General features: G+C 45.4%; 1 protein-coding gene and 1 long non-coding RNA gene across 8 annotated transcripts; both read left to right on the plus strand.

Annotated features, from left to right (window-relative positions):
* Positions 1-1,144: 1,144 nt before the first annotated feature.
* Positions 1,145-7,728, plus strand: LOC103642697 (WPP domain-associated protein). 7 transcript variants are annotated; one of them, XR_002265550.2, is made up of 7 exons: positions 1,145-1,575; positions 2,300-4,275; positions 4,656-4,782; positions 5,351-5,452; positions 6,049-6,146; positions 6,350-6,446; positions 6,655-7,728. XR_002265550.2 is itself a non-coding variant. In XM_008665910.4 (6 exons), exons 1-5 carry the CDS (start codon positions 1,558-1,560, stop codon positions 6,130-6,132), a joined length of 2,307 nt encoding a protein of 768 aa, XP_008664132.2. In that variant the 5' UTR covers positions 1,145-1,557; the 3' UTR covers positions 6,133-6,146; positions 6,655-7,728. The 7 variants fall into 7 exon arrangements, 3 of the variants coding, with proteins under 3 accessions (XP_008664132.2, XP_020401186.1, XP_020401187.1); XR_002265551.3 differs by having other exon boundaries at positions 1,152-1,575; positions 5,983-6,146; XR_002265549.3 differs by having other exon boundaries at positions 1,166-2,141.
* A 781-nt stretch (positions 7,729-8,509) lies between these two features.
* LOC103641559 (uncharacterized) lies at positions 8,510-12,580 on the plus strand. The gene is made up of 3 exons (XR_002265828.3): positions 8,510-8,602; positions 11,855-12,147; positions 12,239-12,580. It is a non-coding gene; the product is annotated as an uncharacterized lncRNA (long non-coding RNA).
* Positions 12,581-14,085: the final 1,505 nt, after the last annotated feature.

The following is a 14,085-nucleotide window of genomic DNA, read 5'->3' on the forward strand; positions in this document are numbered from 1 at the left end:
CTCCACCTTTTCGTCACCTTTTCCGCTGCCCTTGTGGACAGGACATGCAACCTCCACCAGCATGCAGGTGCGACAAAAAGAAGAGCTTGTTTCACCTGGTACCATACCAGCACACATCTCGTGATCTGTATAGGTGTCAGTGATCTGTAAATATGGCTCCGAAGTGTAGCTAATCTCCCATGTTTCGGGCAGGTGGTACAATAAATATGTAAGTGACCCACACTTTCCGGCAGCTTCGTGCAGATCTTGTGAGACATTTGCCGCGCTGGAGGAATACATCACAATGTGCATGTCACCCATTTTCACCATTAATTCACACAAGGAGCTGGTTGATTTAACATTTGTGACTTACGATTTTACGAAAAGAGTTCTTGGTGACTGAATGTTTGACCTGTTCACACAAGGTGCCGTTTGATTCACATTTGTGAATTGTTACCATGCGAAATCTTGCTATCTATATTTAAAGATCAATCGTATGGCCTACCACAGTATCACGTCACACATCACTTTGATGGCGAGATTTGCGCAATGAAAGAAACCACATCTCTTGTGCCGACGGTCAATCAGCTGATGTGATCATGTGAACATGCCAAGCGCCAAAATCTCCAGATCAGACGATCTACTCCTATACTAGTATAGTACTAGAATAGCTGAAAACAAATCTGTAGATCCAAGCCCAGTACCTTTTTTCTTAATTGAAACAAATCAGACGCAGATCAGTAAACACATGGCCAAGTAGTGGCAACTGAGACTTCTCAGCTTAGCTCCCTTCCCATCTACACACTGACAATTTCAGTGAAAACAGGTCGTGTAATGTCTTTTGAAATGTATAACTTACACGTACTTTTTTCTTGTTTAGAGAGAGTAGAAAATGACAAAGAGATGGAAGCAACAAAAACCAGCTGTACAGTGTCCACTTGTGCAGGCAAAGCCGGAACCGGCCTGCCCTCACAACGATCCCGGAGGCCGATCCGACGGCCGCTCTCAAACCCCGCTCGGATCTTGAGGCGCGCCCCCCGCAACCCAATGACCCATCCAGCTCAGCACACCACGCGCTCCCACTACCGCCGACGGCCGGGCCCCACCTCCCCACATACACCGGCCATCACACACTACAACACGTCCCATCTTCCCAACCACCCCCACCGCCTTGCGGGCCCGTTCTCAGCGGGCCCACTGACCAGCAGCTACTCCAGCAGGCTGACGGCCGTTACGCGCCGCGCCCGATGCCAGTTTTACCCTCCTCCCGCGGCGCGGTGAGCTGACGACTCGTTCTTCCTTCGCTTCTCTAGCATATACTTGGTCGTGAGGAAGAGCGGCCGCGGCGTCGTCTTCCTCCTCGCGATCGCCCGCACAAATCCAAACGAATTCACTGCGACCAGTCTCCGATTCACCAACGCCCTCCTCTTGTACTGCCGCCTTCGTCCCCAGGCCGGCAGCCCTTCCTGCCACCTCGCTGAGGGCTGCGGAACAACTGAGCCCCCGTGCCGCGTGCCGTCTGCAACGGCGCCGAGGAGGTGCTAAAGCAGGCAAGCAGCCGCCCCCGCTGCGCCGCCAATGGCTCGGATCCAGCCTGTAAGTGACTCCGTGCCGCCGCGCTTGTGTTGTTCAGGATTTTGTGGTGGTTCAGGGCCTCTGGGGTTTCGTTTTTTCGGAACTTCGGATTGGTTGGTGCCGTTCGGAGCGGGGATGTCGTGCGTGTGGTTTGAGGCGCTTTGCCGGCGTTTTTGTCAGTTTTTTTTTTGGATCGAGGCGGATGAGCGATTCCAGTCAGGCAACTTCACTGCTCCAGTGCAAGCTCTGCTTTTGGTGCGGGAGTTCGGAAATCACAAGGGAGACGAAGTGACGAACAGAGCGGGTCAAAACTGATCTCACCTTGCAGTATTGCCGTTACTTCCTTACGCCTTACCGCAGCTGGCTGTGGCTTCTCACTTCTGTGTGTGATTGAGTGTGGTGTGGAATGCAAGTATGGAATAATTGTCTATGTACTGGCGTTCACGTTCTGTTACCCGTCCTGCTGCTATCAATGTTACATGTTACTTCACATCCGCCACCAGAGTCCGTCTACATTGATTTATTACTTTACTTTACTGGACGGATCCTACCGCTACCGGTTAGTGAATTTCAGAACAGTAATGCATGTGAGTCGATACTTGTTGTTGTTAAACTTTCATTTCCTATGAAATTAAGTATCTCCTGCTTTCATGCCAGGCATCGAGTTTTAGATTCATAATGGTTTAGCTAGTTAGTGTTCTGAATGTGCAATCAACTGTTGAATCTTATATGATCGATGTTGCAGGTGTTGGATGAAAGAATGGACCCATTTCTTGGTAGATTGGCTAGACCAGTCACCATTGACCAATCATGGTTTACCGCCCAGGGTGATCTGTCCTTGCTCAACAGACCGGCTTCCAGTGACACTAAGACTTCTGCAGAGCTTAACAATGGTTTAATCGAGTTCAACGATGCAACTGCGCCATCGCCAGGATTGTCGTGTCATAATTGCTCTAGTGTCGCAAGCAACTTCAAACCATTTGCAACTGTAGTGTCAGGGCTGCATCAACACTTCTTGGATGCAAATGTAGAAGTTACTTACGCAGAATACTTGGATTTGATGAAAGTGGAAGTCGATCAGCAGCTTAATAAGCTCATCGAGGATATAAGGGTCCTCAAGAGCTATAACGTGGCTCATAAATGTGACCTAAATGACCCGTGCTCTACACTAGGCCATGTTGGGAAGCTGACTGAGATAGACGAGGGGTTCAACAGCTTGAAGTTGCTGCTGGTTGTGGTGTTCCGACAAATTAGAGAGATGCTCACACTGGTTAATTCTTCAATTCATGATTTTCAGTGGGAGCATGAGTTACAGTTAGAAATTACTGGCTTTATTATTGGAGACTGTGTCAGAGGTCTTAAGGATGAACTAGAGAGGAAGTTGTATGAGCAAAGCTCCATTGTGAACAGTCTAAGAAAAAATTCGCAAGAAACTGTGGCTCAGTGTGCTTCCATCCGTGAAGACCTGATTGCTATTTCTAATATGCTATTACCTTCAGAAGAGGAACACCATATTCCTCTGTGTAGACATGAAAGTTTGGGTAATTGGAGCGACAGATGGAAGTTCAGCTTTTTCAGAAAGATACCACAAAAGGATCACTCTCTATCTTCCTCTGAGGAAAATCAGAAATCTGCAACACAGAAATCTATAAGTCCCAGTGAAGTTATTTCAGAAAAATCTGACTTCCGACATCTGAAGGGCATGACTGGACAAGAAATTCTTAACTATTTCAGATCTGAGATCAGTAAATTGAAAATGTTGCATGAGCTGGATTTGCAGGAGAAAACAGAAGAGCTGTTCAAATTCAAACGAGAGAAATGGTCACTGGCTCTCAAGTACGATGTAGAATTTGAGCCTTTGAGGAAGAGATTCCCTGAAGTCATTTCAAGATTTGACCAAATTATGTCCAATGGAATGGAAGCACCTACAATCAGTACTAGTGATGCAGTTGATGAAAGGAGCAGATTGAATAGTAGAATTGATTCACTATACTGTGAAAACCAGCATCTTAGGAATTTGCTTGCAGAGAAGACAAAGAATGTTCAGGAATTATCCTGCCAGATATCTGATGCCAGCAAGAAAATGTCATCTCAATATTATCTAGAGAAAGAACATTTGAGACAAGTCAAGAACATTAAAGAAGAGTATGAGGATCTATATGTTGAAAGTACAATAAGAGATGAAATTTACCAAACTGTTACAAGCAAATTGGTTGATAGTCATAGGGACATCTTGGAGGAGACTACCCAAATTTTGCATGCTAAAGTTTCCTCACTTGAAGCTGCACATTCAGAAAAGGACATGGCGCTGTGTTTATCTAACGAAGAAAATAGGAAGCTGAAGGAAAAGTTGTCAATACTAGAAAAGGTGCATTTCATCAAAGATAATCAGCATGATCAATTGCTAATGAAACAAGAGAGTGAGGAAATGATACTCCGTGATATTGAGATGGAGCCCCACGTGCCGCCACAAAGATCATGTCAGATTTCTGATCAGGATATGCAGTATGAAGAACTCATCAAGCTGAATCAGACATTAGAGATGGCCTCAACCACCTTAAAAGAAGTTGAAACAAAAAAGTTGGATTACAGTGACATCACTAGTGAAAGAAAGCAAGAAAAACAGTTAGATTCCATCCTGATATCTATCATGGATTTGTCAAAAGAATTTGTGGAGATGGAACATAAAATGTCAGAAGAAATAAAAGGAAATGAGAAAAAGTATGTGCATCCCCCCTTCCCAAAAGAGTTTTTTAGTACTCCCTCCGTCCTAAATTATAAGGGATTTTGGGTTTTGAATGCATTCATTGATTATTCAATGTATGTGTTTTGTATATGTGTCTAAATTCACCATCATTCATGCTTATAATTTGGACGGATGGAGTATTAATAAAAAATAATAATTTAGGATTTTTTTATGATTGTGGTATACTTAATTTCATTTTTAGAACCCAAGATATATTGTTTTTTGTTAACGTCAGATGAAAAATAATGCTCATAAAAATCGTCTATATGACTAGAATTTGTAATGTGATATTTCTTCCACATAGTATACAATCATTTGTTTATAGCACAAACTGATAAAGAGTGTTGGAATTCAGGACGGAGAATCTAAATGATCGGTGCAACCATATGGTGCAGCAGGCCATCGTACTGACAAAGAAGGGCCTGTGGTACAAGCAAATGCTTGAGATAAGACGTTCTGAGCTTCAAAAGGCTGAATCTGAGGTATGTTTTCTGTATCTATTCAAACGAGATACTTCTCCACACAGTTGCACTTCTTATTTTTTTGGCTTACAGTCCAGTACAATGTGATTTTTCTCTGTTGTAATGATGCATGGAAAAAAATCAAGCATATTACTGAAGGCACATGCTCATTCCTGTGTTGACTAACTGCATTTAGGAGCTGAGACTGCAAACAATCAAGTTTGAGCAAGATAGAATACTCTCAGCTTTGTTCATTTTTGAAACAGGACAGATCAATTTGAGTGATATGCTGGGAGAATAGAAATAATTTGGTCCATTACATGACTTTAATTTCTATAGTATTGTTCAATTATACAGTAATTCTCATAGATGTTTATGCAGAATGTTTATTCTTTATCGGTAATTAATTGACAAGCAAGATAAAGTTTGACATTTCTGATAGCATGCAAGTGAATCACTGCTGACATGTACCCCAGCAAGATAAAGCCATTCATGGTGGTTTTTGTTTGAGCACACTTCTATTTGATTACAACAGCAAGTTATTCCCAATTCGTGCTCCAATTTATTTAAATGCTTGTGTTTTTTTCAGGTTGACGTTTTAGGAGGCAAGGTCAATGCACTCTTAAGTCTTGTTCAAAAGATATATGTAACTCTTGAGCACTACTCTCCTGTTTTTCAGCACCATCCTGTGGTAATTATCTAAACTGCCCAATGTCGTATTTTTTTCCTTTCTACCTTACCTCTTATTTTTTTTAGAGTGTTAGGGACCAACCCCTGTCCATTGCATTGCTTCGGACAGAATGAGAAGTTTGTAGCGCCCAAATACAGCAGTTCAAAGATCCTCACAATTCTGCAGCACACACACTGTACAAATACATCACCATAAGTCACTCTTATTACAGCCCCCACCTTTCTCCATCACTCAAAAACACACACAAGAGGCCGGAGATATCTTCAGCAGTCAGCACCACAGTTCAGTGATTTTCTGGTGGGAAGCTGTTGCTGATTAGTGCATATCAGGTTCCACCTGGATTCTCTCTGGTCTAGACTTTAACTGGGCAGAGAGGCTCCCAGCTTCTCAGCTCGACTGATGCTTTTTACATGTTAAATTCCTTTTGTCCCTGAAAAAATTGCATATATGGTCTCTTTTATATTTGTCTATTATATTGATAACTCACAATATGATTCTTCTGTTGAAATGCTTGTACATGGTCCCTTAAGATCATTCAATGATAGCCAGAACTCAGAAGGGCAGAGTATAATTCATAATTGATGCCGTGCATGCAGCTACTGGATGCTTTCTTGAAGACATGCAAGCTTGTTGCAGGTATAAGAAGTAGACAAAAAGAGAACTTGCAAGATACAACATAAGTTGGAATAGCTAGGTGAGCTGTCATTTTGTTTATCAATCACTATATGAATACCTTCGAGCTGCATATTTCCTAGAAGCAAGGCTTCAACCCAGTTGGTTGAATTTCTCATATTGCTAATTGTCAATACGAATTATTGTTATGTTAACCCCTATATTTTCATATTGCAACATGATTTTGTAAGATGTAACTCTTATTTTGCTGAATATCCATTACAGATTACTGTGAGTTCGTGACGTTAGTTTCTACCACACCGTGACTCCCTAACTCTTCTTAGAAGACAGCAAAAGCAGTTAACTATAACCACAAATGAAGGTGTGACATACTACTTCTGGCTATTTTGATCTATGTAGTTTAATCAATATAAGTTACCTAAAATCCCCATATGGTATTGTGTATTTAATTATACTAAGGTATTGTATTATCATCACATTAATAGATTCCATCAGAATATGCATTTGCCACAAAATGCATATGCATGTGTGACTCGCACCATTAAACATCAACACTGTTTCATTTTCAGGGGCATCGCTCTCTCCCGTGGGCGGCTCGGGAGGCGAAACCCTAGCCGCTGCCCCACTCTCCCCCGCCCTCTCCGTCTCGCCGCTGCCAGAGGGGCTGGCCGGGTTGGCCGCGCGGGCCCCCATGACGGCGGCGGCGAGGCATCCCCTGTTGGCGTTGAGAGCTCCCAGATTCGTGCGGGGAAGGAGCTCGTGGCCAAGGCTTGATCTTGGTGGCCGTGGTGGTGCTGTGCGACGTCGTGGGCACCTCATGGGGAGATTCGTGCTGTGCGGCGAGGCATCCCCTGTTGGCGTTCCGGAGTTTTGGCCTGACAGGTTGTGCTGGGAGCTTCTTGGCGAAAGCCTCGCGACGGTGACGCCATGGGCGCGGTTTTCCCTCATAAGGGCGTCGCACGGTGAAAGCCCGATCCATCTTGGACATGCGATGATGGCGTCCTCGATGTCACTGCCTAGGCGCCGTTTTTGAAGTTCGTCTCGGCCACGTTGTTCTCTTTTGGTTGCTTTTGCTTCTCGGCGTCCGATATATGGGTGGAGGTGTGGTCCTCCAGCGTGAAGTCGGAGCTGCTACATCAGTTAATGTGGGTCGACAACGATGACATAAGGCGTGCCCCCTTCTTCGCGGACCAGTTTGCTTCGGAGGCTGAGCGTTTTGCCGAGGCAGGGCGGAGGATCAAGTTTGGAAGTCCTATTGGTGAAGAATCGGAACTGCCTCGCTCGGGTGTCTAGAGGCTTGGCAACGACGCCGCGCCGCGGTCTTCATCCTTCTGTGCCGTTTTTGGGTATAGACATTGTTGGTTTCCTCATTTGGCCTTGTGTTGCTCGTTTTGGAGAGTCGGTGTTGCTCGTCCTTTGTGTTGAGCTCGACCACAATGATCTTGTATGAGCCTTGTGTGTTGGGCTACCATTGTCTAGGTTGCTTGTGCACCCTGTGTAGGTAATTGACTCGGTTTTCCTTAAAACTAGGTCAATTCCTTTCTTCTTTTTAATTGAGAAGTAGAGCTCCTGTCATCACATTAAAAAAACATCAACACTGATTTATTAAATGGTTATGTTTCCTGCAGAATATTTTTTATGAAGTGCATTGACTAGTTATTGCCTTTTTTTGATGCTTACTGTTGATTTGCATTTGCTGTGTACCAAAAATTTAGACCTGGAATTTAGTTGAGAATGGCTTAAGAGACACTAGAGAGCTATCAATTTCATGATGGAGGAACAACATACCTTTTCAAGGCTATGAAGTCGATCCATGGCCAAATTGACTTTGCAAATCTGCAGCCACAATGAAGTTAGGTCTGTTGGACTGACTTTTGAAACCTACGATGTGAATTTCAAGGAAATTGAGCTGAAATATATTTCAAAATTGTATTAATGTGTCTAAACATCATTTTGTGATTGATGCAGTTGTATTGTCACTGCTCACTCCGCAGATGATTGGGTATAATGTATATAGAAGTGAAGATACCTTATAATGTACAAATTATGATAGTTCAAATTCTACAAGATGCAATAGCATTTTTGTCAGCAGCATATATAGAAATGACATTGTTGTTATGCAAGCAGCAGTCATATTGTAAACATAGTGACTTCAAGGTAGCTTTCACTGGATTTAGTCACTCTTTGTCCTCATAATTTTTTTTTGACCAGGAAGTTCTCATAAATTTTGTAGTTCTGGATTGTACTAATGGTATTGTAAATGTATAGAGGATATTCTCGTGTCCAACATTTGTTCATTTCCAAGGAAGCAAACATTTTCTGTGCAACACCTTTTCATTATGGATATAAAGTTATCTCAAGTGGCCAGATCTTTATTTATGATTAAAATCACATTTGTTTCTCTTTAAATTGATTTATGGAAATTGTGCATTTCAGCTATGTACGCATGGCAGACTGCTATTACTACTATGCCCATCGCTTGGTTCTTTTCATGAGCAACAGATGCCTGGAACTGAGGTATCTGCAGTTACTTTCCTTGCTGCTATCTTCTAGAGTATTTTTTTTGCATGCTTGTTGTCACAGATTTGATAGCAATTTCAAATTTTACCATACCAAAGTCTCATGTATGCACATGTTTTCTTTCTGTTAACGCTTTTTATGAAACGAAATTTCTATTAAACCAAATTTCTTATTGTATATCTTTCTTTTCTTCACAAGTTTACAACCTTTTCAAGCAATCTGTTACAACAAATGCAAATTGTTAGAGTATCTCTTTAGTGTTTGGGGTTCACCCCGTGTATTTACCATCTCACCCCTATAACGGGCCAGGCCCACCTAACACAACCTATTAATACAACACTTAACCCCTTGTTAGGATTAGAGTTTTCCACATGGTATGGTATAGAGCTAGGTCACATTTTTTCCACCATCCACAGTCGCCGCTGCCCCCTTCCCTCCTAGCCGCCGCTGCCTCCTCCCCCTCCCATGCTCGGTGCCGGCGCCGCCCCCTCCTTGGCGTCTGCGACCCCGCTGCCCTCCCCCGACGGCCACGCCCCTCCCCTCCCCTCAAGGCCGCACTCTGCGAATGTGCCCTCCCCCTCCCAGCTGCGCCCCTCCCGCGCCGCCCTCCCTCGACAGTCGGCGCCGCCGGCCTCACCCCTACCTTTCCCATGGTTCTGCCCCCCACTCCTCAGTGACCACAGTCGCCGGCGGCCCTGCCACCGTCGTGGCTGGCCATGCCGCAGCCGCCGCGGCCCGACACGCTGCCCCCACTACCAACACGGTCGTAGGCCCGCGCCCCACCAGTAGCGCCGTGACTACCATCCTCCCCGGTCTACTCTCCACAACGGCCAGGACGACCACCACTGGAGTTGGCCCCCCTACATCGCCGACCTTGGCCCCCTTCCCGGAGCCTCCCCCATGCGCCTCACTACCCTTGTGGCACCGCAACAGCCACTCCGTCGCTCTCCGCCGGGTTTCCAGTCCACGCCGACACGCTCCGTCGTCGATGGCTCCTCCACCTGCCTCCTCGTCGCTCGCTGCGGCCATCGTCACCATCCAGGCCGCCTTGGCCGCCTCGCAGGAGCGCGAGCACATCGCGTCCGTCGCTCTAGAGCAAGAGCATGCCATGAGCGCCACTCTAACCGCCCAGATGGCCACCGCGCAATGTCTCATCCTCGGCCCTGCGCCAGTCGTCCATGAGGCTCCCCCGCTCACTCCCGAGGCCCCTCACCCCCGGACTCGACGCTGACCACATCGCCTCCCTCCACGCCCAAGAGGCCAGACTTCACAACATCCGGTCCTTTGTGTCCATCATGCTGGACTCGACATCCTCCCACTACCCTTGTTGGCGGGGTCAGGTCCTCCTCACTCTTCGGTAGTACGCTCTCGCTGACCACGTTCTCGACGACATCGTCACCCTATCGTCTCCCTCCTGGTACCTAATGGACAACGTGGTGCTCTCGTGGCTCCATGGCACCATCACCGTCGAGCTCCAAGACATCATCCGCGACCAGACAAACATGAGTCGTCAGACCTGGCTCGCCCTCGAGGAACAGTTCCTCAGGAACCGGAACGCTCGGGCCCTTCACCTTGATGCCCAGTTACACCAATTCTCTAAGGGGGGGCCTCTCTGTGGGGGAGTACTATCGCTCGATGAAGGGCCTAGCGGACTCCCTCCGTGACCTTGGCGAGCCGATGTCGACCACACCTTGGTGCTGAACGTCCTGCGTGGCCTCAGCCCTCGCTACGGCCACCTGAAGGCTCTCATCAAGCGGACCGTGCCTTTTCCCACCTTCCATGTTGTGCGGAACGAGCTTCTCCTAGAGGAGCTCACCATGGCGATTGAGGCACCCTCTCTGGCCCTTGCACTCTACAACGCTCCCACTGTTGCTTAGGCGTCTTCTAGGGGACATGCCCCTCGTACTTCATTGACCGAGGCCCCCGCTTGTCCTCCTGGCGAGGCCCCTGTGGCCCCTCGTTCATCTTCCACCGCCGACGACGACCGTCGCCCCTGTAAGGGTGGACACGGGGGGGGGGGGGGTAGCTCCACTTGTGGAGGTTCCCCCGACCGGGGTAGCGATCAGGGCTGGCCATCGTTCTACAACCCCTGGATCGGAACCATCTCCATATGGCCGGGTCAGGCCCCCAGTGCCTCCCATCCTCTGGCGCTGGTGCCGGCTCTCCTGACTGCGCCCCATACGGTGCACCTTCGCCGCCTGCCTATGACATGCCTCCATACGTCGTGCCCCGACGACCCTGACCCCACCTCAGCTCGCGCCTTCGAGGACCACCACCATGACTCCCTGGTCCTCGCTCGCTGGAGGCTGGGACCCAGCCTCTCTTGCCGCCACCTATAGCACCATAGCATTGGCTCCACCCTCCCCTGACTAGGTCATTGACTCCGGTGCCTCCTACCACACCACCCCCATCGCAGGCATGCTATCTCGCTCTCGCCTACCTCACTCCTCCAACCCCACCTCGATCGTCGTTGGAAACAGTTCCACTCTATCGGTCACCTCAGTAGGTGCCTCGGTTCTCCCTGGACCGTTCTATCTCAATGGCATTCTCGTAGCCCCCCTATCACCCGCAATCTCCTTTCTGTCCGTCGGTTCACTACCGACAATTCTTGTTCCATTGAGTTTGACCCCTCTGGTTTTTCTGTGATGGATCTAGCCACCAGGACCCCTCTCGCCCGATGTGACAGCGCCGAGCCCCTCTACATCCCTCTCGTCTTAGTATTTTGCATTATTTTGTTGTAGATAAATGGCACCTAGCAAAACATCATTTACTTTGCGATCAATTCTTAAAAGATAAGTTAAATGGAACAAGTTATACAGATTGGATCTATAACTTGAGAATTGTTCTTAGGGCTAAAAAAGGAAGAAGTTCTAGACACCACACTGCTAGAGGATCCTAGTGAAGTTGCAACTGCTACATCTAAAAACGCTTACAAGAAAGCAATGGATGGTAATCTTAATGTGAGTTGTTGTATGCTTGCTTTTATGGAGCCCGAGCTGCAGGTGCAGTTTGAGACAAACCATGAGGCGCACGATATGATCGTGACGCTCAAAGACATGTTCCAGACTTAGGCTAGGATTGAAAGGTTCAATGTGTCCAAACACTTTTTGGAATGCAAGCTAGCAAAAGGCGCAACAATTGTGCCACATGTAATCAAAATGGTTGGTTACATTCAGGGTTGGAGAAGCTAGGCTTCCCACTAGGCCAAGAGTTGGCCACTGATTTTATTTTGGCATCTCTTTTGTCTAGGTATGGAAACTTCGTCATGAACTGCCATTTGCATGGGAGGAGAAGGGCCTCAATGAACTATGTGGCATGCTGAAAATAGTAGATGGTGACATAAAGAAATGCGCTGACAACTGTGGACATGTGATGGCGGTCCAAAACAAACCCAACTTTAAGAAGGATAAATCTCAAAAGAAGAATGACAAGGCTAAAGATACGATCTCCAAGCCAAACCAAAAGCCCAAGGCTGGACCAGTTGTAGATGCTGAATGTTTTTATTGCAAAGCAGTACTTGGCCTCTATTAAGCATCGCGATGGTAAGTATACAGTCGTAGCAGATATACTTGCTATTCACATTACAGAAATTTTTATTGCTGATTCTTATACTAATTATTGGGTATTTGATAGCGGATCGTTTGCCCATATTTGCAATTCGATGCAAGGAATTATAAAAAGTAGAAGCGTGAAAGGATAAGTTGATTATCGCGTCGACAATAATGCAAGAGTTGTTGCTTTGACCATCAGGACGATGCAACTCCACCTCCCATCAGTATTTATTTTAGAGTTAAATAATTGTCATCTAGTTTCTAGTATGAGTCGAAACATTTTATCTCCTTCATGTTTAATGAAGGATGGTTATTCATTTGTGAGTGAAAACAATGGTTGTGTGATCTCTAAGAATGACATGTTTGTTGCTTTTGCATCCATTATGAATGAGTTATTTATTTTAAATCTTGATGATGATTTGTATATAGTATATGTGCTAAAAAGCCTTGGCCTAATGATTTAAGTCTTACCTACATGTGACACTATCGTTTGGGTCATATAAGTGAGAATCGCATGAAGAAGCTTCATTTTGATAGGCTTTTAACTTCGTTTGATTTTGAATCATACGAGACATGTGAAGCATTCTTACTTAGCAAGATGACCAATGCGCCCTTCATGAGTTTACCTGAGAGGGCATTAGATTTGTTGGAACTCATACATATTGATGTCTGCGGACCAATGAGTATGACAGCTAGGGGAGGATTCCAATACTTCATAACCTTCATTGATGACTTTATTTGATATGGTTATCTTTACTTAATGAAACACATGTTAAAATCTTTAGAAAAGTCCAAAGAGTTTCTAAATGAAATGGAAAATCAGCGTGACAAGAAAATTAAAACACCACGATCTAATCGTGGAGGTGAATATGTGAACCATGAGTTTAGCAATCATCTAAAGAGTTCTGGAATTGTTCCGCATCATATGTCGCCTGGAACGCCACAGAGGAATGGGTGTCTGAGCGACATAATCAGACTTTTTGGATATGGTTCGATCAATGATGAGGTAGTCAGACCTACCTTTGTCATTTTGGAGATACGCTATAGAAATAGTAGCTTTCACACTAAATATGGTATCGTCTAAGTTCTTAGTTAAGACACCATATGAGATGTGGATTGGCCCCAATTTGTCTTTTCCGAAAATTTGGGGTTGTGAGGTTTACGTCAAGCGACTTCAGTCTGATAAACTCACTCCAAAATCGGACAAGTGCATTTTCGTGGGATATTCAAAGAAAACTTTGGGATATTACTTTTGCCATTGGTCAGAGGGCAAAGTGTTTGTCGCTCGGAATAGTGTTTTCTTAGAGAAAGAGTTTCTAAAAAGAGAGAAAAGTAAACAAAAATATATCTTAAAGAAGTTTAGGATGAGCCAATGGGATAAGGTTCAACAAGTGATGCTAATGTAGCAGAACAAGTTGAGACGTCTGTCGCAAGAGAAGCACCACCACAACCACGAAGGTCAGCAAGGCTTCATGAGACACAAAGAGAAATGCTATTATTGAGAAATGGGGAATTGTTGTTGTTAAACAACGACGAACCAGCAACATATGCGGAAGCGATGATGGACCCAGATTCTGAGAAATGACAAGCAACCATGAGATCCAAAATAGATTCCATGGGAGACAATCAAGTTTGGAACTTTGTTAACATGCCTGATGGTCTTATACCCATAGAGTGCAAATGGATCTATAAGAAGAAAGATATGGATTGAAATGTTCACATCTATAAGGATTGACTTGTTGGAAAGGGTTTTTGACAAGTTGAAGGAGTTGACTACGACGAGATATTCTCGCCAGTAGCGATGCTTAAGTCTATTCAGATCATTCTAGCTATAGACACATATTTTGATTATGAGATTTGGTAGATGGATGTCAAAATAGATTTCCTAAATGGAAACCTAGATGAGGATGTGTATATGATATAGCCCGA

The sequence above is a fragment of the Zea mays genome, chromosome 10 (assembly GCF_902167145.1).
Source record: "Zea mays cultivar B73 chromosome 10, Zm-B73-REFERENCE-NAM-5.0, whole genome shotgun sequence".
NCBI lineage: Eukaryota > Viridiplantae > Streptophyta > Magnoliopsida > Poales > Poaceae > Zea > Zea mays.